General features: G+C 39.1%; 1 protein-coding gene across 2 annotated transcripts; it reads right to left on the reverse strand.

Moving 5' to 3' along the window:
- Positions 1-4912: 4912 nt before the first annotated feature.
- Positions 4913-19087, reverse strand: sesn4 (sestrin 4). 2 transcript variants are annotated; one of them, XM_008420818.3, is made up of 9 exons: positions 18846-19087; positions 9329-9526; positions 9059-9241; positions 7990-8235; positions 6785-6899; positions 6539-6663; positions 6189-6355; positions 5955-6099; positions 4913-5357 (listed from the first exon to the last, which is right to left on the reverse strand). In XM_008420818.3, exons 1-9 carry the CDS (start codon positions 18909-18911, stop codon positions 5268-5270), a joined length of 1335 nt encoding a protein of 444 aa, XP_008419040.1. In that variant the 5' UTR covers positions 18912-19087; the 3' UTR covers positions 4913-5267. The 2 variants fall into 2 exon arrangements, with proteins under 2 accessions (XP_008419040.1, XP_081467919.1); XM_081611793.1 differs by lacking the exon at positions 18846-19087 and adding an exon at positions 10714-10890.
- Positions 19088-24051: the final 4964 nt, after the last annotated feature.

Genomic DNA, 24051 nt, shown 5'->3' on the forward strand with positions numbered 1-24051 from the left:
CTCATTTGTGAAGCTGCAAACTTCAAGATCTGCCACCAGAGGGCGCTGTTGCTTCAGCTACTTCCGTTACTTTCTGAGATAAACATTAGTACGTTTAGATTTATATACATTTGTTTTTTGGACAGAGCTACTTCAATATGATCCATAATTGTTTATATCAACGTAATATAAATGTACATTTTAAATCAAACATCTAAATAGAGTCATGGTTTCTGAAATGTCGCAGCTTTTATAGTTTACTGCAGTTTTATAATACAAATTTCAAGATTTTATCTTGGATCAAGTCAAGTTTATACCGACTCTCAGCGATTTACTGGATTTCTGGATCAGATCCTGACTGACCCGTTTGGTTAAAAACCTAGTGATGGCAGGTTTTTATTTTTGTTTTGACGACAGACCTCAGGCTCCCCAACGGATTAAGATCTCGAGTTTCTTAACCGTGTTTATAAAATTCACTCTTTGATTTACAAGAATATTTATAGCCCTTGACATTTTTCTAATTTTTTCCGCATTACAGCTACAAGCGTCTAGGTCAGTGTTTCTCAGCCTCTTTCGGGCCAGCGCCCCCCCAGCCCTTATCCAGGTCCCTCACCGCCTCCCACCAAAGAATTTGTAGGCTACTTTGCACTGACTATTATTTTATCATTAATATAACTATCACTATTGTAGATGTTTTGATTTTTATGCTTGTTTCTGTATTATCAAAAATAATTTCCCAGAGAACAAAAAAGTAATGGGAATAGAAATTATTTTCACAGGTGTCTATGAAAAATGCAATGAACATTCAAGTTAAAATTGGTAGGCCTGACAGCAGCCAGTCAGAGTGGAAAAAATATTATTTTGTGCCATTTTCTAGTTGTTAAATATTCCACAAAATGACCAGATAGAAGATGTTCAACATGCCAGTTTAAACTTTGAACTATTTGCAAAATGACTGAGCTCTGCAACATTAAAACATGAATAGAACTGTAACTATCCATGTTCTTCTTCTCTTCAGTGTTTCTGTCAGTTTCTGGTGGTGCAGCTCTGTGCTGCCTTCAGGAGAATGGGACATCAGAGTATCATCCATAAAATTTCACCCACATGGCATTTATTGTGCAAACCAGAGCTTTCAGTGGAAAAACAAAAGTTCCAGGTCCTTATAATGCCATACAGATATGAGACAGAAACATGGATTGTATCTTTATATAGACCTGTCTATTGATTATAGATTAATAGTTTTACTGGACAGAAATTACAAAGAACAAATCTGGTTCTTAATCAAATCCTAATGAGTCAAACTGAAAGTGTCATGGAGTCATCAGCCTCATGACATTAACACTGACATAAAAAATAATATTGAAGAAATAAATATATCAAATCTAATTAAAACATAAATAAGTGATCAGTTCTTTACTGTTATGGTCTAAGATATATTTATTCTCAGTATTAAATGTGGTCTCAACAAACCCATGGCACTTCAACAATATTATTTTATCTTTTATGTGGAAATAGTGTCTGTTTATTATTGCCATACAGTCCTCTGTATTAATTATTGCTCGAAAGGTCTTGCCATACCAATTTATTTCTCTGCATTTACTTTAGTTTCTTAGTTTATTCTTGCATTTTGTTCTTCATTCATTTCCATTTAGTTTCATTTGATTAGTATTATCCTCTCCTGGTTTATTGCTATGTCCACGTTAGTTTCTTTCCTGTTGCTAGATTTATTTGATCGGTTATTGACCATCAGTGATCTTCACTCATCACCTGCTGCGCCGCCTAATCGTCATGTGTTTCACATCATGTGTTGATTTTTTCACTGTTCAGCGTAGGATTCTCTGTTTTTATGCCATAATTCACATCTAGTTCTTCGCTCCGTTTTATGTCCCGCTTCTCCTGTTTCAGAGTTTTGCGCAATGTGTCATTTAAAAAAAAATTTTTTTTTACCCCCTAAGGTGCAGGGCGGTCGGGAAGCGTATCGATGGGGAAAATGCAGACTGACAAACCTTTTAAAACAACGGAAACAATTTCTGCATTCTGATTATTGAAATTTAAAAGTGGTGTGTTGTTCTATCACCCCGTTTTATACCGGACCACTTACAGCACCGTGTTAACGCTATACAATGAACGCTCTCTATCGTGGTATCACTCATGGAGGGATTTCTTTATTTATTTAAATGGGTTCATTTTTCAGAGGGATACTCAGTGAGGATATCATGATTTTAGCTACCAGTAGCAGGAGAACAGAGCTGCGCCAAGAAGCTAACAGAAGCTAACAAACACTGAATAGAAGAAGAGCTGCCATCGATACAGTTGGAGCCAAGCATGATTTAATGTTACACAAGACAGTTTTACCAAGTTGCTCAAAGTCTAAACTGGCATCGTTGTGCATTTAAGGTGTAAAGTTTACCTTAGACCAAATGCCCCCCCAAAGGCATCCCAGCGCCCCCTTTTGTAAAAATGTCCGCCAGCGCCCCCTGCTGTCCTCCGAACGCCCCCTGGGGGGCGGTACAGCCCACGTTGAGAACCGCTAGTCTAGCGTTAGCATTAGCATTGAATTGGACTCTGGTCCCGCACTGGACTGGTTTGAGTTTTACCTAAAGAACTGGGATTTCTTTGTGTCAGTGGGCAACTTTTCATCTGAGCAGACATTATAATAACATGTGGGGTACCCCAGGGTTCAGTCCTGGGCCCCCTCTTGTTTAATATCTACATGTTTCCGTTTGTTCAGATAAAACATTAGCTTTCATAACTATGCAGATGATTCATAACTTTATATTATGTCACCAGGTGACTCTGAAAACAAATAAGCTCGGAACAAATCAGAAACCGTAACTTTTTTCCAGCTGAACAGAAACAAAACAGTCCAAACCAAAAGAGGAATGATGTGGAATCAACACACAGCTTAAGTTATTACAGCTAGAAATGAGCAATCAAGCCTGAAATCTGAATGTAGTGATGAACTCTGTCTTGAACCTTCAGAGACGCAGTTACAAAGTCGGCCTTTTATCACCTGAGATTAAAGGATGAATGTCCCCAACAAGATTTTCAGAAACTCATCCACATTGATTTTTTTTCAAATGTATGGACTGTAACATGTCGCATCAACCTTGCAGACCGCTCGGGTCTCTTGGTTCTGGTCTGCTCTACATCCCCCGAACCAGAACCAAACATGGAGAAGCAGCATTCAGCGTCTATTCTGGAACATTAATCTGTAACAAACTTCCAGGAAACCTCAAAACCGCAGAAACACTGACTTCCTTTAAATCAAAGCTAAAAACACATTAGAGTTGGGATTGATTAATAATAAATGGATTATCAATTTGACAATGTGCTTGTTTGTTGCATGTTTCTTTAAATTGCCCAGGTGCTAAAACGGATCTGAAAAGCAAAGCTTTATTCCAGGATTGACGCTTCTCTCTCAATCTGTCCTCTTTTTTTTATGTTTTTGGAGACAAGTGGCCTCTTAGCCGCCCTTCTTGACTCACACCTGCCAGCTTGTTATCCTTGAGCAAGAACTCTCCGGACTTTCTTGGGAACTCTGAAACTCCAGTCCTTGATGATTTGATAAGTGGCTAATCTGGTTACAGCAATAGCTCTGATAAATTTGCATGTTTGCTTGGAGATAAACATGGTGGAACTTGGACTCTGTGCAAACTTGCAACATAAAAACTGAAGCTGCAAACATTTTTTCAGCTCGATGTGTGAAAAGTGGAAGTATGCAGATGGGAGTTGGTTTCTAAAGAAAGACAACAGACGGTTTATTTTGATACCTTTTTTTTTTTTATAGAAAACATGTTTACATTTTCAAAAAAATTTTTTGTCTTTGCACTTATTCTCTTTTTTGTACTTTTTGCTTTAAATATAGTTGTCCGTTTTTTTAACATCCATCTGTGTCAAAGGCTCTTGCTGAGATGCTGGGACTTAGCAGAAGGTGAAAAAAAAACGGGCGTAATATTCATCGGAAATGACGCCGGTCGTCTTGCGGGGGAAAAAGAAAACATCCGTTTCCACTCGGAGAAGCCGTCGCCGATCGATGCCCGGGTCCAGACTCCAGCAGTAACAACCCTCCACTTGAGCAGCGCTCCAGTTTTTTCCCGCCTAAAGGCACCTGTGTTATACCAGCGCTTTTGCTTTGTTTTAAGTCAATATGCACTTGTTTCTTCTGCACGTCGCTAAATCTAACTACAGTCTGTGAAACGTCTACGTCTACTCAGGTTGCAGCGCAACGAGCAGGTCCTACAGTCACACCCAGAACAACACGAAGGGAGTAACGCCAAAAATGTACAGAAAAATGTAAAAATAAGAAAATAAAGACTGAAAAAGGATACAGTTTGCTTATTTTCTGCTTTTCAAATTTAGATGAGTTTTAACCTAATTAGACTTGGAAAAAGTACAAATGCAAAAGCCCAAACATGCAACTCAAACACAAGTTTTCATTCACCAAACTCTTCTGTAACGTGTCGCCAATAACATTCGATATTAGGCGTGATCCGAGTGGCTCAGCTTGTCAGAGGAGTTTGTTTGCAAACGTCCACCATCTTTAAATTCCTTCTGTCTCCATGTAACGCAAGTAGGAAGAAAGAAAAACATCTCAAATCGAGTACCTTCTCAGAAACCTGGGTCGGAAACACAAAAACAGGAGGAGAGGAAAGGTGTCGGACCCACACACTTTGTCTTAATGTCTATTGATGAGCTACATTGCATTATAAATATATAAAGTTTAAAAAAGTGCTTATTAAAAGAAACTATAGTGATGTGATAACTTCCAGCAGTCACGGCTGTTTGTTCTCGACCAGCATCAATACGAAATGTCAGGGAGCGTCACAGTCCAAGAAACATCCTTCAAAATTGACAAAGATTGTCAAAAAAAATAAACAAACAAAAAGCCCCTAATCTCCCATTAACATTCATTCACCTTGTACGACAAAAATCTTTTTTTTTTTCTTTTTTCTATTATGGGAAAGCATAGTTAATACAAAAGGAGACTTGTCTAAAGAAAAAATAGGAGTGTTGGCAACTGATAACACAACGCTGCAAACAAGCAGCTTCTCACAGACTCAACTGGAACACAAGACAACAGGGAAATTTTAAAATAACTACTAATAATTGCACGTAACCTTTAGAGAGGCAGGATGTTTTCTGAGAAAGGTGAAAGATGTGGGGGCAGGGGCATAATAAACACGTTAAATCTGCCGCTTCTCGCCCCGCGTCACCGCTGCCTGCAGTTCAACGTTCCTCGTCCTCTCGGGGTCTCTCTGTACCGGCGGGCCGTCTGAACCAGCGCTTCAGGCGATCATATACCGAGTGATAGCTCTCAGCGCGTAGAGCAGCTCCGCCTGCAGCCGGGCCTCCATGATCAGCAAGTTGACGTGTATCTGAGGACAGAAGAAGAAGAGTCAGAGACAAAGCTTCTCCTCAACTACGCCTGTAAGAGTATCAAATTCAGCTGGACATAAAATGTCCTGATAATCGATAATATTGTCGTTTTGAGACCATTTTCAGGTGATAATGCAAAAACACACCTGCAGTTTTTGTTCAAGTTTAGTTTTATATTAAAAGAAAATTATTTTGAAAAAAATATTTTGCTGCATTTGAAATTATGTTATTTTCTTTCCACATAATTTTATATTTTGGTTCATATTTCGTCTTATTATGTAATTTTAAAATATTTAATAATTGATGTTTGCTCTGTTCAGTACTTGAGTTGAATTTTTACCCAAACATTTTTTAATCTCACCTGAGTAATTTCTTGAACGGCTACTTTTTACTTTTACTTGAGTACAATTTTGGGTTGCAACTAAAGGGAAACTTTCATCAGAAATTAATTTCTGAAATAATTCAAAAGAAACAAAACCTGTTGGTCGACTTTGAAAAGCTGCTTCTAAAGTTTAATCTTTGTACAAATGAATATTGTTTTTTCAGGAAGATCCTGTAAATGCAGCTGGTTTCTGTAAAGTGAAATCCTGTCTTACCCGTTCTGAGGCTTTCAGCAGAGTCCAGCTCAGCGGACACACCGGGGTTTTAGTGACGTCTGGAAAACAAGCCACAGCCTTGATGTACAGCTTCAGGTCTCGCTCCAGCAGCTGGTTCACCTCCACGTAGTCATAATCGTCATAACTGAGAACAAAAGTCGGCAGATGTTTATCTAGTAGATGAGCAGGAGCAGCTCATGTTTTAGTTTCAATTCGGCGTGCTGGTGGTCTTACCGTATTCCTAACACATAATGGATGTAATTCCAGATGGCTCTCTTCAGGTCGGAGCTGTGCAGCGACGGGAGCGACGTGACGCTCCTGAACCTGTCGTCCAGCAGGTGACCGATGTCTGAGTACAATCTGTTGATCAGGGAGAAGCCGTGGACTTCCCAGGAGTAATCCTAAAAATAACGAGACAAAATCCATCAAACGTATCTGTAGTGGATTAGTTTTTCATTTACAGAAGACTGAATGATTAAAACCATCCAAAATATTTAATAAGATATATAAAGACATACATTTACGTGATGATTTTTTAAAAACAGTATTGTGACCCGCTTTCGTTTACCGACGCCCGGCCTCACCTGAACTCTGAGCACCTGGAGGTGATCCTCGTCCCGCCGGGCGAACTCCTGGTAGCAGAAGTCGGGGTCTGTGATGAAACGCGACGGATCGGCGAAGCACAGCATCTCCTCCTCGTCTTCCACATCTAAAAAAAGGGAGGCGGTGACAGGAGCGGAGGGGAGAGCGTGGCGTTCGCTCAGATTTCACACCCTGGAGCGCCGTCAGAGCGTAAACAGCCGCTCTGACTGGTTGTTTATTTCTGCTACCTGTTTGCTGGAGAGTCTGCGCCTGCAGGAGACGCTCCTCTCTCTTCTCTTGCTCCTCCTGGGACTTCTGGATCCTCTCCTTCAGGCAAACCATGTCGCAGCTCGAGTCCAATGACTGTTGGCACGAAAACGAGCCCAGGCTGAAAATACTTATTCCATATTTAAAAGACACAACAAGGCTTCTCTGTTCATAAGAAATGATCTAATTTTGTGTGTAATGTCACAAATGAGACCGTATGTAAAAAAAAACAAAAAAACATTTGTTAGCTAAGGAACAAAAAGTCTTTGGCCAGGATTATTAAATAGATAAAGGCTAGTAATGAATCAGTTACGCTGGCTTTCATGTCTCATGTTTTCATTTATAAGCAGCTTAATCCAGTTAGAAAACAATAAAAGTTCAGATTCGTCTTTCCTTTGTTACGATTACAGCTGAGCCTGATGCTCTCGGGTTTAAATGAGCTGCTTCATGTTTATTTGCAACAGTTTGGACCTAAATGCTATAAATGGCTTTACAAATTTAAAGTTCATTATTAAAGATGAAAACATAAACTAAAAACTGGAGTAAACAATTTTTATTTAAACAGTGTCAGACTGCTGCTTTATTATTTCTTCTTATGAAATTGAACATCATTTCAGATTTTTGTGTAACTTTTGTCAAAGTTGATGTAAAAAATTAGCCGTTATTGTTACTAGGCGATAAATTACCCCAGAAGTTATTGCAATAAACGATAATATTGTTGTTTTGACACAATTTTCAAATAATATAACAATAACAGCATAATAACTCAGGAACACATTCTCAAAGGTTAATAAACTTAAACTTCTAATGAACATTTAACACCGGAACTGGAAGATATTTTAAATATCCAAAATAAATAAACCAAAGTTTTTGGTAGAAAAAGAGAGAAAACTATAAATCATGGAAATGGAAATAATTGAGCTTGTTTTAATTTATTAAGTGATTAATTGTTACAGGTTCATTTTCTAAGCTACAGAAAGTTAATTGTTAGGAATGAACAGATATAAAAATTTGGGCCGATATTGAAGCTGCTGTTGTGGCATTATTTACCAATATTTTATTTGATCAGATTTCTTATTCAATTACTCAACTAATCATCAGAATAACTAACAGATTACTCAATTACTAAAATAACTGTTTATTAATTAACATTTTGTGTCTCCAGGCTGAAGTCTGGTTGGCTTACCCGTCGCCGTGTGATATGTTCGGAGGGTTGCCTGAGCGACTGAGGCACGTTGGCGTTGCCGTTGGCAGCATCAAAGGGGCAGAAGGTCGGCGGGGTGCCGTTGGGAGATTTGGCGAGGTGGGCGAGGTCCGAGTCCGTGTCGCATCCGAAGATGAAGCTGCAGAGCGAGTGGCAGTGGGCCAGGATGACCACGGCCTGCACCAGCTCGGCCAGCGACCAGCACTGCTCACCGGCCTTCAGCAGCGACTGGAGACAACACCGAGGAAAAACAAGACGCTTAGAGCACCGCTCTGATTAATCTGACTGGCTGGAAGGAAAAAAACATGTTTAAGACATTATTAGAGATTAAAAGATACCATGTGAAAGTAACAACCTTTAAAGGGCTACTAAACATATTTTCTATTAAGCAAACATGATCTGATAAAATATTCTGATTTTAAATGTTGTGTTTTTATTATTTGTTAGCAGATAATTATGTGATGAACTTTCAATAGTATTTGAGTTTATTGAATGGGTCTGTATCATGCATTGTGCATTATTGTAGTGAAAACTAATGAATTAGTTATTGAAATAATTAAGGATAGTTAGCATGTCTACTGATAACGGCGGATTAACGGTTTTCCTGGAACGGTAAGATGTTTTTTCACCATTGACACATCCAGCAGCGCATACACAAACATGACTGACAGCACTAACATCCTCCTCCTCCTGGCTCGGCTGTTTTTGACCGGGAGCGAGTCGTAGCTCAGAGACGAGGTGGAGGAGTTTGATCTCTTCAGATTGTCTGTCTCATGTTAAACTGCCACAACATGTTAAAAGGTTTTAACAAACATGTAAAAACTATATTGTTGTAAAAGTTACACACTGCAGCATTAAAATGGACTTTTATTCAACAGTTTATTTCTTCCTCTTGGAGAAAAAAAGTTATTTATCTCCATGGTAGCTCCTCCAGAGCTACCATGAGCCTCTTGTGTCTCAGTGTTTCCGTTCCAGACGATGGATTTAAGTTTAACTTAACTTAGCTTAGCGTAGCTATCAGACCAAAGGGCGCTGAATAAACTCTGCGTACCTGGATGTGGGAGCAGGTGGCGAGCCAGGGCTGGTGGGCCAGCACCTTGTTGATGTGGTCAAGCAGGCGAAGACGAGGTGGAGCCGCTTCCAGACCCTGCAGCCACAGCGGGTCCCCGCCGGCCCTCAGGAACTGGGCCGAGTGCAGGCACACCAAGTAGCTGCAGTGATAACGGGCCGCCGCCTGCAGAGGAACGGTCAGAGGGGAAGTTTTAAAAGAACGGAGCAGCTGAAGCCGAGCACTTCAAGCGTCAGCAGCCAGGTCACCCACCATGATGGCGATGTAATGGCGGTACGGCAGCGGCAGGGGGCCGTCCATGTGCAGGATGTAGTGCTGTGTGCGCAGGAAGCTCTCCAGATACTGGGGGTGGGACGCCATCTGCTGCGACACGGCGTCCACGCTCCCCCTGCTGACCAGCGCCTTCATAAACAGCAAGGACACGCGCTCCTTCTCGCCGTTCACCATCACCTGCAGAAACCAGAACAAACAGACGACAGGTTGGTTTGTGGCGGGGAAACGGTGGAACAAACGACGTTCCACCCATTGTTACAGAAAAACGAGGCTGAGGAAGTAACTATGAAACAAAATCCAATCAGGAGGATCTGACTTTCTCACTGTGAAGTCAAAATAATTCAGAGAAACGCAGTTAGGAGACAGGGTGGGCGATATGGACTGACATTATTTTAATAACAATATAGATTATGAGAAATAAAACCATTTATTATTACTTCTTTAGGTAACTGTATGGCTGTGAATGCATGGCACAGCCTTCATCACGCTACAAACACAACATTTCCAGCTTCTTTAGGATAATATGTACTTATTAAAAGGTAGTGTGTGTTTTCCAGGCACATAGTAACTATGTTACTATGTGCCTGGAAAACTATGTCAACTATGTCAAGTAACTATGTTAAATTCAGTTATTATAAAAATACTGTATATATATATATATATATATATATATATATATATATATATATATATGTATATATATATATATATCAGATATTACTTAAAAGAAATTTTTGTTCCTGATTTAACGCCTTGAAATTGGGCCTCTGTCTCTTTAAAAACTCCTGCTCTTTCTGAAACTCCACCTTCAGGAAGTCATCACAACATGGCTCCTCTATTAACCCTTTAACGGCGTTTTTACCAGCGTCCCAGTGAGAAGTAGCTCAGCTGATGTGCAGCTCCACCAGGTGTTTGCTAATTGCTGCTGGCTAGTCTGAAGGAGCTCAGGGGGGGAAGCTTGGAAGCTCAGAGGAGGAGCTGCGTCTCGAAGGCGGAGCTAAGGCCATCCAGGTGTTTTGCACAGCTGAATGGTTGCCATGGAGATTAAAGGATTTCTCAAACACGCATGGAAGAATCAAAGCAACACTCCAGGAAAAAACATCGCAACATAATGTAAAAACTCTAAAAAGTTGATTTTACATGATACTGGCCCTTTAAAAATTGTGATTTATATCACTAAACTGCACATAGTGACTGTACTTAATATTTTCAAATTTGCTGACATTTATTGATGAACAAACAGTGGAGAAAACAGCAAAAATAAGATTTCTCCTTGGATAAATTTACATCAATATCCAAAATGCATCATGGCAATGATAAGAAAGTTTTAATGATAAATGCTGAAAGATGCGATAAATGCCCACCTCTACTATGAGAGTCAAAAGGCATCCATAAACTCTAAATCCAATGAAACAGACGTAAACATGAGCAGCACAGCGCCGTCCTCCCTTCACAGCCATTACGGCCCTTAGATTTATAGCCAGGAACGTCTTGGCCCGAGATGAAGTTGGAGCTTCCAGCGTCATGTGACGGCGGGCTCAGGCTGCGCTTTGGACCGGAGTCATGTTCCACACCTTAAATCAGAGGAAGAGGGGCCGTTTTGGAAGAAGAGCGGCGGCGCCAGGAGAGAGTTAACGCATTCCTGACTTTCTTTTTCCTAGAAATTCAACAAGCACCCAAACAACATCTCAACAGAAGCAAAGTCGGATTGTGTTCACGAGTGAGAGAGGCTTCTTTAGTTTGTTTGATGTTTATCTAATGTAGTCGAGACGCTGGATTAACTTGTTTATTTGAAAGCTGAAAGTAAGAGTAAAAAAAAGAAAAAGCACAAAAAATGCCGTTTGAAAAGGGGCTTTACACCGAGGAAGCGAAGATGAAGAAACTAATATGAAAACTGAGCGGAGGAGGCCTGAAAGAGGGAAGCTCGGCGAGGATCGAAGACGTGGAGGAGGCCAAAGACTCAAACATGGGAGCGACTGCACTGAGGGGCCCGGGGCCAATAGAAACAGACCAATGTAGAGCGGGAGGCTGGCCGGCCCGCACCAGTAGCTTGTTTTCCTTCTCTCTACATAATATAATGGCTTCTAGGAAAAGGTGTTCAGGAGCCACAGATCCAGTTCCTCTGAGCGGATCAAACGGTTTCACTTCAACTTCAAATGTAGAAACTGTAAACCTTATCTGGATCTGACAGTCTGTTCTGCCTCTGATCGTCACGCTTAAATCAGAGAAACACTACCTGAGAAAAGAAAAAGCATTTTGGGTCTCCTTAAATGTCATTTCTGTGTGGGTGGAGGGGAAAACAGTTAAAAACTTTCCTGTTTTATGAAAAAACATTTCTGTGTTGACGGTTAGAGGCTACATAGTTCTCATTTAACGTCACACTTCCAAGAACTTTATAGCTGGCAGTCATCTTGGTAGGTATCCATAACCAACTCTCATGACAGTTGCTATGACAACAATAAACAAGCCACAAGCTTAGAACTAGCTCTGACCTCATTCCTATCTAACTTATAAACAATACAAGTACATTACATCCATTACTTGATTACAATTTTTGAGTAGTCTTGTTGTTGGTCTCTGAGCCATGGTGCATCTACGCTTTCCGCTTGCCTACCAAGATGGCGGTTCAGTGGCACAGATCACTTCTGGTTCAGACGTATGGGGTGATTACTTTTTCATCCACGGTTTCCGATGGCTACATCTCTTAATAAATGAAGCAAATTGAAAACTGTACTTTATTTTCTCATGTTATCTTTGCCTGATATGAAAATACTTTGATACGATACCAAGTGTGGAGAAATGGGGCAAACACTTTTTCACAGCTCTCCTTGTAGGACGACCGGCGCAAACAGAGAGTAGCAGAGCTTGTTTTTGCACCGACGCCTCGTATGGCTCTTTAGTATTCAGCAGCATGTTTATCTGGCTCAAAGCTCCATGTGGTATTTCACTTCTCCTTGCAGGGGATGATGGTTCCTGCCTGATCCTGCAGTAAGCTCCACCTCATGACCCAAATAGTCCTAAAGGACGCGCTAAACAGCTCGATCCTTATGAACGACACCTTAATCTTATAGTTTCATACAAAGCAAAGTAACCAAGGTGGGTTTGGAGTTAAATGAAACATGCCGAGGCACAGACCCTGACCTTCTCCAGGCTGTCGGCGCCCACAAGAAATAGTGGAGGAGGAGAATGTGGAGAGCACAGGTGGCTGCCAATCAAAGGCCTACAAGAGCGCATTCACATGGGTGTTACTCCTCGAACACAAGCGCTACTGATTAGCATGCCTAGCTGCTGAATCTAGGTTACTGCTCCATGGAGCGCTAGCTGGCCGGATCGCTGAAAGGAGCAGTGTTGCACCAAGCAGCATTTCAGAGGCCTGCGCTGCAGAAAACACGCCTCATTTCTCAAGGACCTAACATGTCGGGAGGCACGGGCCTATTTTTATTCCTCCTCATGGTAGAATGGGCTCAGATTGCGATGTTGAGTGATCACACTTCCATTTTTAGGGTAAATGACACATGAAGCGGCTGATTGAGAAATTTTCTGGCAGAATTCACAGCGGCTTGCGAAACACCTACTCCTGAGATCTTTCCATGTTTTGTCACATCAGTGTCTTTTTGGGATTTTAAGTGATAGATTTACACAAAATGGTGCATAATTCTTCAGTGAAAGGAAAATAATCCATGGCTTTCACATTTCAACTCAACAGCTGTGTTTCCATTAACTATGAAATTGTGCAAATTTGAGTAACAAATTAAATTCAGTTAAAGGAAACACAAATTTAAAAAAGAGAAGTTTTTTTCTCCAGGATGAGGTGTTTTTGAACAGTGTCAAAATTAGTGTATTTTGCAAACCTGCAATGGAAACACTTTTTTCACATCACACAAGTCAAGTCATCAACGACCGGATGCCACCACTGTTACACTAACTCTGGTGTAAAGCACCTCTTGCTTTTGTATAGACCAATGCGTTTAGACACCATCTCTGTGAAATAAATAATAAAATGAAATGGGAAGTTGGAAAACCCAGTGGGTAGCCACCAGCATCAACATGCTAGTTGTTAGCCTCTCCAATGCTACACAAATGAGTATTCTCTTTCTCATTTGCCAGTGGCAGCCAAACATGAATCTGATCACTATTTGGCTTCAGAATAACTAAGGAAGTAGCCTCTGTTGGCAATAATCTCATAAATTTATGTACAATAGCTTTCAACTAAAAGCAGCAGTTTCAGAAAAGAGATCACACTCAAAAATGTGTTAGTGTAGTTGTTGAAAGAAAAAACAAAACAGTTTAAGCAACAAATCCTCTAAATACCACAGTCCATGGATCTGATTTTGAAATCTGATTTAACAAGTGTCAAAAGTTGGTCTTGCACCGGGTGAGGAGATTGTCTTTGTCATCACTGGCATCCCACGTAATTGATTAGGAAATTGGAGGGTTTTTTGTAATTTCTAACATGTCTGGACAAAGACTGACAGAGAAGTCAGACAGAAACAGGAACTACAGTAAAGTTGAGCATTCACAAAGCAGGAAATGACACATCCTACCTCTTAAACAACATCTGTCTGCTGACAGCAGCAAAATGAAAGATGCAGTCATACATTTGGGAAAAGCTTTCATGAAAGTCATCATTGCTGTGTTTAAAAGGAGTTTTAAAAAGACAATTTTGATCTTTATTGGATGAAAACAGGCTAGACTTTTTGATAAAGAATTTCTTACTGCCTGCCTACCTAAATGAAAAAAAATATATCAAACCCACATAAGAAGAAAAAAAAGTGAGAACCATGTGTGGGAGGATGCATAAAACAACAAGGAGAAATCATCTAGACAGCTGTGTGTGCACTACAAAACGCACTCTGGTTACCAAACCTAAATATCTGCTGTGATTTAGTCAGAATAATAAAGTGTTTAAATACTCAGATCACAACAGACTTAAAAAGTTTCCAAACTCTGAAGAGGTCATCAGTGCAGAGCTGAGAAAAAAGTAGGTCACCTTCTAGATTCTAGGTTTTGATATCAGACAAAGATAACCTGAGTCAATATGTACAATTTAAATCAAATTAAATGTTTATTTGATTCATTTGGTAAATAAACCAAATAACCGTCTGTGTGACCATTGGAAGCAATAACATCACTAACGAGGAATTTTGTCCCGCTCTTCTCTGCTTTATTTTAGTCACTTTGAAGGATTTTGTGAGTAGAACAACCTGTTTAAACATCAGCATCTCCATTTGAGTCAAGTCTGTGCTTTAACTAGGACATCTTTTAAACCGTCTTTTGTTTTGTCGAGTTGTTCAGAGGTGGAATTGTTGTTTTGGATCATTTTCCTGCTGATTAACCCAGGTGTGATTGAGCAGATCTTAAGATCATGGACGGACGGCTTTTCTAGAAGAGAGCATAAATCCTACTCCCATTACTCACACAATCCCCTACAGAGCAAGTGAGCAAGTCAAATTTTAGACGTTTTAAGATATTTTTTAATGCCACCTTGAATTAAATTTAGGACCTTTTGAAAAACATGTTACTATAAGAGTTGGTTGGGGGACCTGAGCAAAGCAAAAATGATTAAATGTACGGGATCTGCTGGTGGTCCAGTTTTTGGTACAAAGAAAAAAACAAGTCATGCAAATTATTGAACTTTTTTTTTTTATTTATCGTGTGATTAATTCATTGATTTACTGCTTACCGTGACAGGCCTAGCCAAAACAAAATTTAAGACTTGTGGTTAACATATTTAAGGTGCGGCATCCCTGCCCTAAAGCAGCAAAGCAACCCCAGATCATCAACACTGCCACCACCATGTTTCACTGCTAGGATCAGAGGTAAGTAAAGTCTGCACTGATAAGGATTTTGTTATGCATTCTTTTGTGAATTCATGGATTTGCACGTTCTCTTCATTTGTGTATAATCACTTTATAACATTAGACATGTTTCATAGAATAATCAGGCCAAAAATGTGGATAATCACAACTAATTATTGGTTTAACAAAGTGGACAACTTGCAGACTAGTATTTGAATACATGTTGGTTATATTTGGTGAACTTAGACATTTAGAAATGGCAAATAAACTTAAACTGTGAGGGGGCTGATACTTTCCTTTTTAATGACACTGTGTGTTGATTGGAGAGGTTGCATGAGGCAGCAGAGAAATGAAAAACATGGGTGACGTCACTGAGGGGAGGATAGGTAAATGCAGACAAAGACAGGCTTTGATGGCTGGCAGAAAAACAGCAGCACTGTGCAAGCTGCAATAAGAAGTGGAGCAAGGGTTCAAGATGACACACAAAGAAGTGGAGGAATGATGCAAGCTTTCTTTCTAAGAGTGAACGGTGCAGATACAAGAGAGGAATATTCAATCTGCATTCTGACTGATCCTGGAGAGAATGTCCATCGTTATCAGAAAACATTAACACCCCCTTTCCTCCTTGCCGGAAACAAGCACTCGGGACCGATTTTGGCTCTGCAACCTGAACTCAAGGAGTAATGCAAAACAACCCAGCTGCAGCCCAGAGCAGTTTGCACAGAGCAAGAGGAGGAGGGGGGTTTGGAGCAGCACTGCCAGGAGAAACAAAGAACTAAATAAGCCCACATTCATCAGTGAGTGATCAGATCTGACTGTAAACAAAGCAGACAGGTAGAGCAAGGGAGATTTCACTGATAAGAGGCCATATTTATTGTTGTTTATTCCCCAACAAGAAGCTCTTTAAAAATGAAATGTGAAATTATGTGTCATCAGCTTTGAGGAACTGTGAAGACAAAGGAAAGTGGAGGAAAAAGTGGCACATGCTTGAACTGAAACCAGAACTGCAGCTCACATTGCTGTCTGTTTTATTCCATTTCTGTACTCCACAATCTGCAGCAAAACATGTCTTTGTTGGACTGCGTTCGGCACAGCGCCCCCTTTCTGTTGCAAAGCGGAAAACAACACCAAGAGGAGAAAAACAACTTTGATTGGCAGTCCAGTTCAGGCGAAAAAACAGCACAATAAGGACGCTCACAAGGGCTGCCGTAAAGCTGACAAATCTCTCTGTTAACGCGGTTTAACACAATTATCACATTATTTTGTTCACGCATTAAAAAACAGCAGTAATTAAATGGCACTGCATTACTTCACAGCACACTGAAACACCTTTTTCCTCATCAAACCCTCAGATGATGTCACCTTCACCTGCAGCTTCATCCACATAAACGTCCCCAGCCGTTACTCGTTTATCTCCACTGAGATAAAATTCAAAATATATTCGGCCTCATATTTTAAAATGACACCGAGGAAAAAAAAAAAAAGAAAAAAAAAAAAGAAAAGAGAAAACTGTACAGTAGAGCAGACGTTTCTGTCTTTGTCCGGCCACATCGAAACTAACCTCTCAACATTTTATACTTGTTTTCTCTTCTATAAAAACAGCCGTTTTTAGCTCAACTCTCCGAGTTAACGTTTCAACGCAGATGGCTCGAGCTTTACGTGACATTTTAACGGCTGGTGATGAAAAACCACTTGAATGGTGAGTAAGCCAGAAATAAACCAAATAAACATCATCCGGTCACTTGAAGTGTTTAATCTGAGTTTCTGACCCATTTCCCGAGCGATAGATGTTAACGTTACAAGTTCGGTTCGCCTATTTTCGTTTGCTAGCGCTAGCAAACTACAGTTAACGTTACTGCGCTGAAGTTGGGTTCCGATTCGGAATGACAGTAAAAGGCCATTTCGCAGCTTTCTCAGAGTACTTTAAAAAATGAGTTATAATTTAATTTTGAGGTATTTAGAGTGATCAAACCTGAACTGAATTATTAAACATCGCATAAAGACTCTTTAAAATAACCGTCTGTGATATGATAAACTTACATTTTGTTTGTAAGAACACAAAAAATGAAAATTTGAAGTCGTTTTTGGTATGTACATCAACTTAAATAGCCACAGACTGCATCGTAAGGAATCTAAATTTAATACAGAATAACATTTTCAATCTGAACCTCATAACCCCTCAAAAAAGACGTTTTGTAAATCACAAAGAATCATTGTGTTCAGGTTTGACTAGTCTAGATACAGCAGTTTACGCACATAAAACCTCATCAAAGTGGCCCTCGTGTATGTTAAGAAATATAATGAAGATTTCACACGTCAACTGAGATTTGAAGGTAGTTGAACATTGAAGAAAAATTCATCCTTTCTCTGATTTGCCTATTTATTGTGAACGTAATGCTATGAAAGCTTTGACTTTTTAAAGTTACTAAACAATAATTTCTCATATTACATTTGGTGTTTTTTAAGCTCTGTTCAGTTTAGAATACTTTAACTCAAGATTGAGCTTCCAAATTGTTGACGTTTTCACAAATAATCCAATATTGGGTGGTGCTAATACTAAAAAAGATGCAAGTAAAACACATCATAAACAGTTTCTTTACTTATTTGATTACTGTAGACCATCATAGGCTTGGCTATGATATTAGAAATTTCATGCTTGTCCTAATTTTACAATACAGAATAAAGTTTTCTACATTAAAAAATATACAACTGGTGTTAATTAATCCAGTAAAGGTTTGACTGTCTAACTACTTTGGTTTTAATGGTTGACCGAATCTTACTTGGCCCTAATGCTGCAATTTGGAGAGAAAAAAAAAAAAGCTTTCAAATTGCCCTTTTTGTTGTTTCACTTGTAGAATAAAGGTTTCATGATTATTAAAAAGTGTCCTAAATAGTATCTGATCAGTGTTTTGTCTGTTTATTGTGGTTTTTATAATCCATTAAATCATAATTTCTTATGGTCTCACATTCATAACACGTATTTCGCAACATCACAACTGTGTTTTTAAAACGGGTTCGTCCTTGTAGCATAATCCTTTCTAAGTTTGACTCGTCATAACCATTGTGGTTTCTGACTTGACTATGGGCAAAATGCTTATAAATAGCTTTAAATGGCCTTGTTTGTGTTTTGAGCGATAGAATAAGGGATTCAGAAATTAAAACTGTATGAAACCCTGAGTAACTTGTAGTCAGAGTGACAAATGTCAGTCCTGGTTTAACCTTCATGAAAGTTGAGGCTTTCACAACTTAATGAGGTGCTAAAACAAACAAACAAAAAAAAACATGAAGTAGCCCTTTTTGGGTTTTGAAAAGACTAATAACAGCGCCATGAATTATAAACTGTTTTTGAAGGCTATAATTAACGTACAGTGATAGTTATGTTAGATTTTTATCTGGAGATAATTAAAGATCAGATTCTCCTTAAAGATACGGAATAGCCCTTTACTCAAGTTCCAAATCGAAGGCCAACTTCAACGTCTAGTCTTACACTTTTGTTTCAAAGTTTCCTATCTGAAAACAAATAAACCAAACTAACTTCCAGTTCAACTGACAGCAACGACAATATGTAAGCACCGATTAAAAGAAAAGGGAGGCTTTGTTTTAAGCGCCTGTAAAGAGTGGAGCCGTTTTCCTGACAGAGAGACAAATGAATGAACGGTTTTGACTTCCCAGGCTTACCCGTATAATCCCAGCCTTACCTGCTTCTGGACCCGCTTGCACTGCGATATTAGGGGGTACTCCATTTTACTCGTACAGATGATCATTTTCCAAAAACTGTGTCGTCCTGCATGGATCCGGTTGGAGCTGCTAACAAAAGGGAGCGCTTCTGCCGCTGGCCCCCGGTCAGCCTGTCTGAAGCTGCAGCCTGGACTGAGGAGAGCAAAGCTTCCCGGAGCAGAGCTGACAGCTCCAGTAACAGCCCGGCCAATCACCGCGCAGGAGGCGGAGCTGCTAGCCGGAGGGGGTTAGCTACATGCTAATGAACATCTGCAAAACAACAGCGGAGAGGCAGGGACACGGCCAGACTATCAACTTTTTACCAGCTCTGTGTGGGATGAGCTTCTGTCTCTGCATCTCTGACCCAGTTCGTTGTCTTGGAAAAAAATATTGCAACTATTTTTTTTTGTAACTTTTCCACGATTTGTGACAAACTTTCCAACATTTTTACGGAGAGTTTAAAGCTGAAATATGTAACTTTTACAATAAATGTGTTTGTTTTTGTTAAAATTATCATTATGTCGCGATATAATGATAAAAAACACGAGCTCCTCTGCCTTCTCCCAGTGCTCCCAGTACTAATTGCTAATATGGGTGAGCTAAAGGGGGCAAAGGGTGGGACCAGATCATTCCTGTACACTGGTTGGAATCATTGCAATCTACCCAAATAGGAGAAAAAAGGATAAATGTTTGTGGTGTAGAGAAAAGAAAGTGTATAAAAGTAGCCTTGGCTTCTCTTTGGCTTTGCCACTGACTGCTAGAGGTGTAGGAAAAGAAAAACAACTCCATAAAGATTCACAATTCCTAGTTCTATTTCATATTGATTCAAAATGCTCAAAAACTGTTTTTAAATTGTGTTTAAGTTGTACGTCTATTTGCGAATATATTGCTTCTCATATTACACATCCACTTGGCCACCGAGTGTATTTTGAATAATTATTTGATACTCTTATTTATGGAAAAAAGTAACGTTTTTTAAACCCAGGAGTTGGGTTTTAGCACTGTTGATCACTCTCACCCTCTCTGCTAGCTCTTTGTTACAGCTGGCTCACCCCAACATAGCCTGCCAGGAATGCTAAGGCTAATTAGCTTAGCCACTGATGACGGCGGATAAACGGTTTTCCTGTTGATTGTCTAATATGCTGTCACAACATGGTGACAGTTTAAATAAATATAGTAAAATATTATTGCTAAAGTTACATAAATATACAGCTGAAGGCAGAAGTTTACATACATTGAATAAAAAGAGACATTCATCTTATTTCTGGCTTGTGAAGCTAATCTAAACAAGAAGCAAAACGATTCCAAATGTATAGAAAACTTTTTTTAAACTAAACACAAAAGTGGAACTTAAGATCACAAAACCTATAAACCCAAACAGATACCAGGTTCAGTTTTTATATGGATTCCCGGAAGTCGGTTCTTTTAGGAAAGTGGTGTTCAAAGTTCAGTCAGTTTTTATGCAGGGAACAGTTAATGTCTTAAACTGCAGTATTATAACTCAGAGCAGTGCATGAGGACTGACCGTTCAGTCACTTACCTTTATATTAGAAAAACTTGAACACACCTAAATGAAAATATTTATTTCTCTTTAGGCCCCTAATCAAATATCTGCTCCAAGAAAAGGACTATTTTTAGGTTTTCCTAATTAGATTAAAGCAGCTGCACTACTCTGACTCAGACACCAACACGTGTTGGTTTTTGCTGGAGAGTTACTTTTAGGCATAAGAAATATGGCCACAGAATTAATAAAAGAACTGAAAGCCACAGAAAAAACGCTTACTCACTGAAGGCAGAGTTTGTAAAAACAAAAGAACTAGAAATTTATGTTGCCATTTGTCATATCTTTATGGATGAATATAATATTGTAGAGCCCGAGAACCTCAAAATCCCCAAATTACAAAATGCATATGCATTTTTAGTGCCCACCAAAGCAATACGAGGTTTTTGAGGCACAGCAATTAAAACAGAATGACTCTACCTTAAATGGATTGTGACATAACAGCACTCTACAACAGTCTCTGGCTAAATAGACTGTTTTCTGTTGTTTTCACTACAAAATGTATGTTTTGGGTTGGATGGATCGTTCAAGGAAGGAGTAAAAAGCATAACATGGAGGCAAATGCAGCTTATATATTTATCAAGTGATAAAGATCTTTATTTCACTAAAAATCATCGCCAGCATGATCAGCATTGTTTATTTCATCTGTGTCTGAGCCTAAGAAGCCTAAAGAAGGGGAAATTTAGCTTATAGAGTTTGACTGGTGTGAAAGAATAATGTTTTGATAGCTACTTTGCAATAGTGCATTTAAACCCTCAGGTGAATTAAAGGAGAAATGTGAGAGTTGCACAAACATCGCACAGCTCCCAGACATAAAGCATTACAGTGAGAGATGCTTGGGGCATCAGAAAAATGCTGGTCAGAATTGGAGCAGAAATTACATCTGAAACAAAACACGTTTGTTAATGTTTTGAATTATTTTTCATCATTTTTCATCTCTCATTATGTCCACACTTTTAAATTTCTGGGTAGGATGTCTTAGATTTCTAAGTTACTGCTTAGATTTGCCTTGATCTCTTTCTCCAGACTGGACAAATCATATAAATCTTACTTTTCTAAACTCATATTCGAGCTGAAGACTTTGCTAACACTAGATTTGTCTTTAGTGAGAAAGAAAAGTTGTAAAGCGATCATATGTGGCATTTAAACGCTCTTGTGTTGCAAACTTTTAAATTTTTCCTTCTCAGCTTTCACCAATGTGTATTTATGTGTTTGTGTATTTAAAATCTTAAACCGTTTGCTCCTTCTTCAGACAAATGTAGGAAAACATTGTACAGTTGGGTGTGACCGGTGATCAGTGCACTGACCAAAACATGTAGGAGGAGCTTTCACCTGCAACATATAATTATATTTAGACAGTAGCATGCTTTAAACTTTACCCCGTCTTGTAGGTGGGGAAGAATTTAAACCAGAGCCAACACCTTAAACCTCTACATCCAAAACAAACATTGGGCAAAACCTCCCCACAATGGTGACGGCATGTACTAAATCTAACTATAGAGAGTATTTTACAGTAAAAAACAGGCTGAGAATCATGTAATGTTTTGAAGAAAAAACCTAAATAAACAAGGTTCCTTTGGCGCTCTTCTTTTCCTGTGATATCCACTGTTGACCTGCCAGTCGGGATTTTCTCTGCCCGGTTGAATCGTGTCCACTTGGGTCAGTCCTGACTTGTTTTGATGAAAGAAACATTTGTATGGTTTCCAGAAAGCCAACAGCTCAACCGGCTCAAATTACATTGTTTTCAGAGAACACAAGTCACAACCTTTAGATCAATTAGATGCACTGATGGTCATTTCTGATGGTAATCGGATTCAAGCAGCTGCAACAAAGAAATGGTTGTTTAAGAATCAAATTGGACTTTCATTTCCTTTTGATAATTCAGATTTTTCTTTTTTTTACTCAAGGCTTACAGAAAACAGAAAAAAGGTTAAACAAATTGTTTAGTGACTATTTTTAATACATTTCCTTCCCAAACTCATTCCTTGTCTGAAAAATTGCTAAAATTTTTCATTTTTTACTAATATTTCAGTCGAAAAATAAATGAAAATTTGGCCATGAAATGCTGAAGGACTTGTTATCTTCCTCTTTCCGTAACTGATCTATAAATGTGCTAATCTGGACCTTCTGGAACCAGGCCTTGCTCTCTCCTCTGTATCTCAAGCAAGGCAAAGTTCATGACTGTTATTAGGATTATTTCAACAAGTCTGAACACAATACCTGTTTTTATAATGACACAAGGTTGTGTACAAATGAAAGCATCTTATTATAACGGATTCACATTTAAAGGTTCTGAGGAAGAGTACGTTGTGTGCTCCCACTGGGAGCAGACCAGTAAGGACATATCAGGACAGCGTCTGTCGAGAGGAGACTGGGACGAAACCACTGGGAAAACAACAGCTGCTTTACTTGCTTCTACTTACTCACTGGGAAGAACTGGGGCAGAAAACGGGTTGCACCCTCTTGCTTTGCAGGGCTTTGCCCCACTGACTTGTCGCTAACAGGCCCTAAAGGAAGAGAAATGTAGCCACAAAGGTGGCCATTTCTTTTATTTGTAGAATGCAATTTTCACTTTTGTAGTTTCGTCTGAAAGTTTTAAATGTAGAGCAAAACATAAAGTATTTGCCTTTTAATTGTAAAAAGCACCACCACTATTCAGGGATTTTAACAAAAAGCAAACCTAGTTGCACTCTCTCATTAAACACAGCAAGAGAACAGACAGAAATATAATAAAGAAAAATGCAATAAATTTAGGAAGTTTGATGCATCTTTTATAATATGGCAAATGTACAATACCATTTATTGCACAAAATAAGACTTTATTTTATTAAAACATTGTACCGTTTACCGTTGAGTAGGTAAAACATAAATACTTTTAAAGCTTTTAATTAAAAAAATCAAGTGTTTGTGGTGTGCATGATCTAACTGTAGTGGAGATTTTTCATTTTGTTTCTTCATTTAGTGGAAATCCAGAATGCTTGGTTCCAGAGGCTGAAGCAGACGTCTGGCGCTTTAAAACAACAAGAACATAAAAACAGCTTAATTACACCCATTAATTACACTAAGTGGAGGTTGGAGGTGGAGCAGCACCAAAAATCTTCCTGAGTGAAACAAGTACTCCAAATGGAATAAGTTAAGAATGCATTTCTTTACGTTTGCATCAGTTAGTCTGACCAGAAACAATTTACGTTTCATTTTCAGTATGCGTTTCTCGCAGGAAGATAATTAATGGCACACAGCCTCCAATCTCCATTTCCCACATATGCAAATGTGACGAAAGTTTAAAGGTTTTAAAAAGCAATCAGATAAACCAGCCATCATGTTTTTGAGATTATAAACCCCCTTCACACCCAGCAACTCTTGGAACAAATAATCTGGATTTACACCAAAAGAAAAGAATTATCTACTGCACTTAAGATATTATATACTTATATCTTTTTCACAGGACCTCACTTCACAAATTCTCAAAATCAGCTGGTAAATATTTATTTTAAATGTGTTAAGGTTACAAAGTTTTTCTCCAGAGATACAGCGTCAAATAATGCACTGCACGCGCATTCGAATCGCTCGAACACGGCCTCATTAGAGAGAGAGAGACACTTGTCTGTGTCCTTACACTGCAAAAA

This window comes from Poecilia reticulata, chromosome 10 (assembly GCF_904066995.2).
Source record: "Poecilia reticulata chromosome 10, P_reticulata-male-v2, whole genome shotgun sequence".
NCBI lineage: Eukaryota > Metazoa > Chordata > Actinopteri > Cyprinodontiformes > Poeciliidae > Poecilia > Poecilia reticulata.

What these genes read in the sequence shown, in the direction of transcription:
- sesn4 (XM_081611793.1), bottom strand. Translation starts at nt 10,875, where the DNA reads ATGACGCTGGAAGCTCCAACTTCATCTCGGGCCAAGACGTTCCTGGCT. An exon ending in GCCATTACATCGCCATCATG is followed by an intron (nt 9,242 to 9,328) that starts GTGGGTGACCTG and finishes GTTCCTCTGCAG; the next exon opens with GCGGCGGCCCGTTATCACTG. An exon ending in AACATATCACACGGCGACGG is followed by an intron (nt 6,900 to 7,989) that starts GTAAGCCAACCA and finishes TCGTGCCAACAG; the next exon opens with TCATTGGACTCGAGCTGCGA.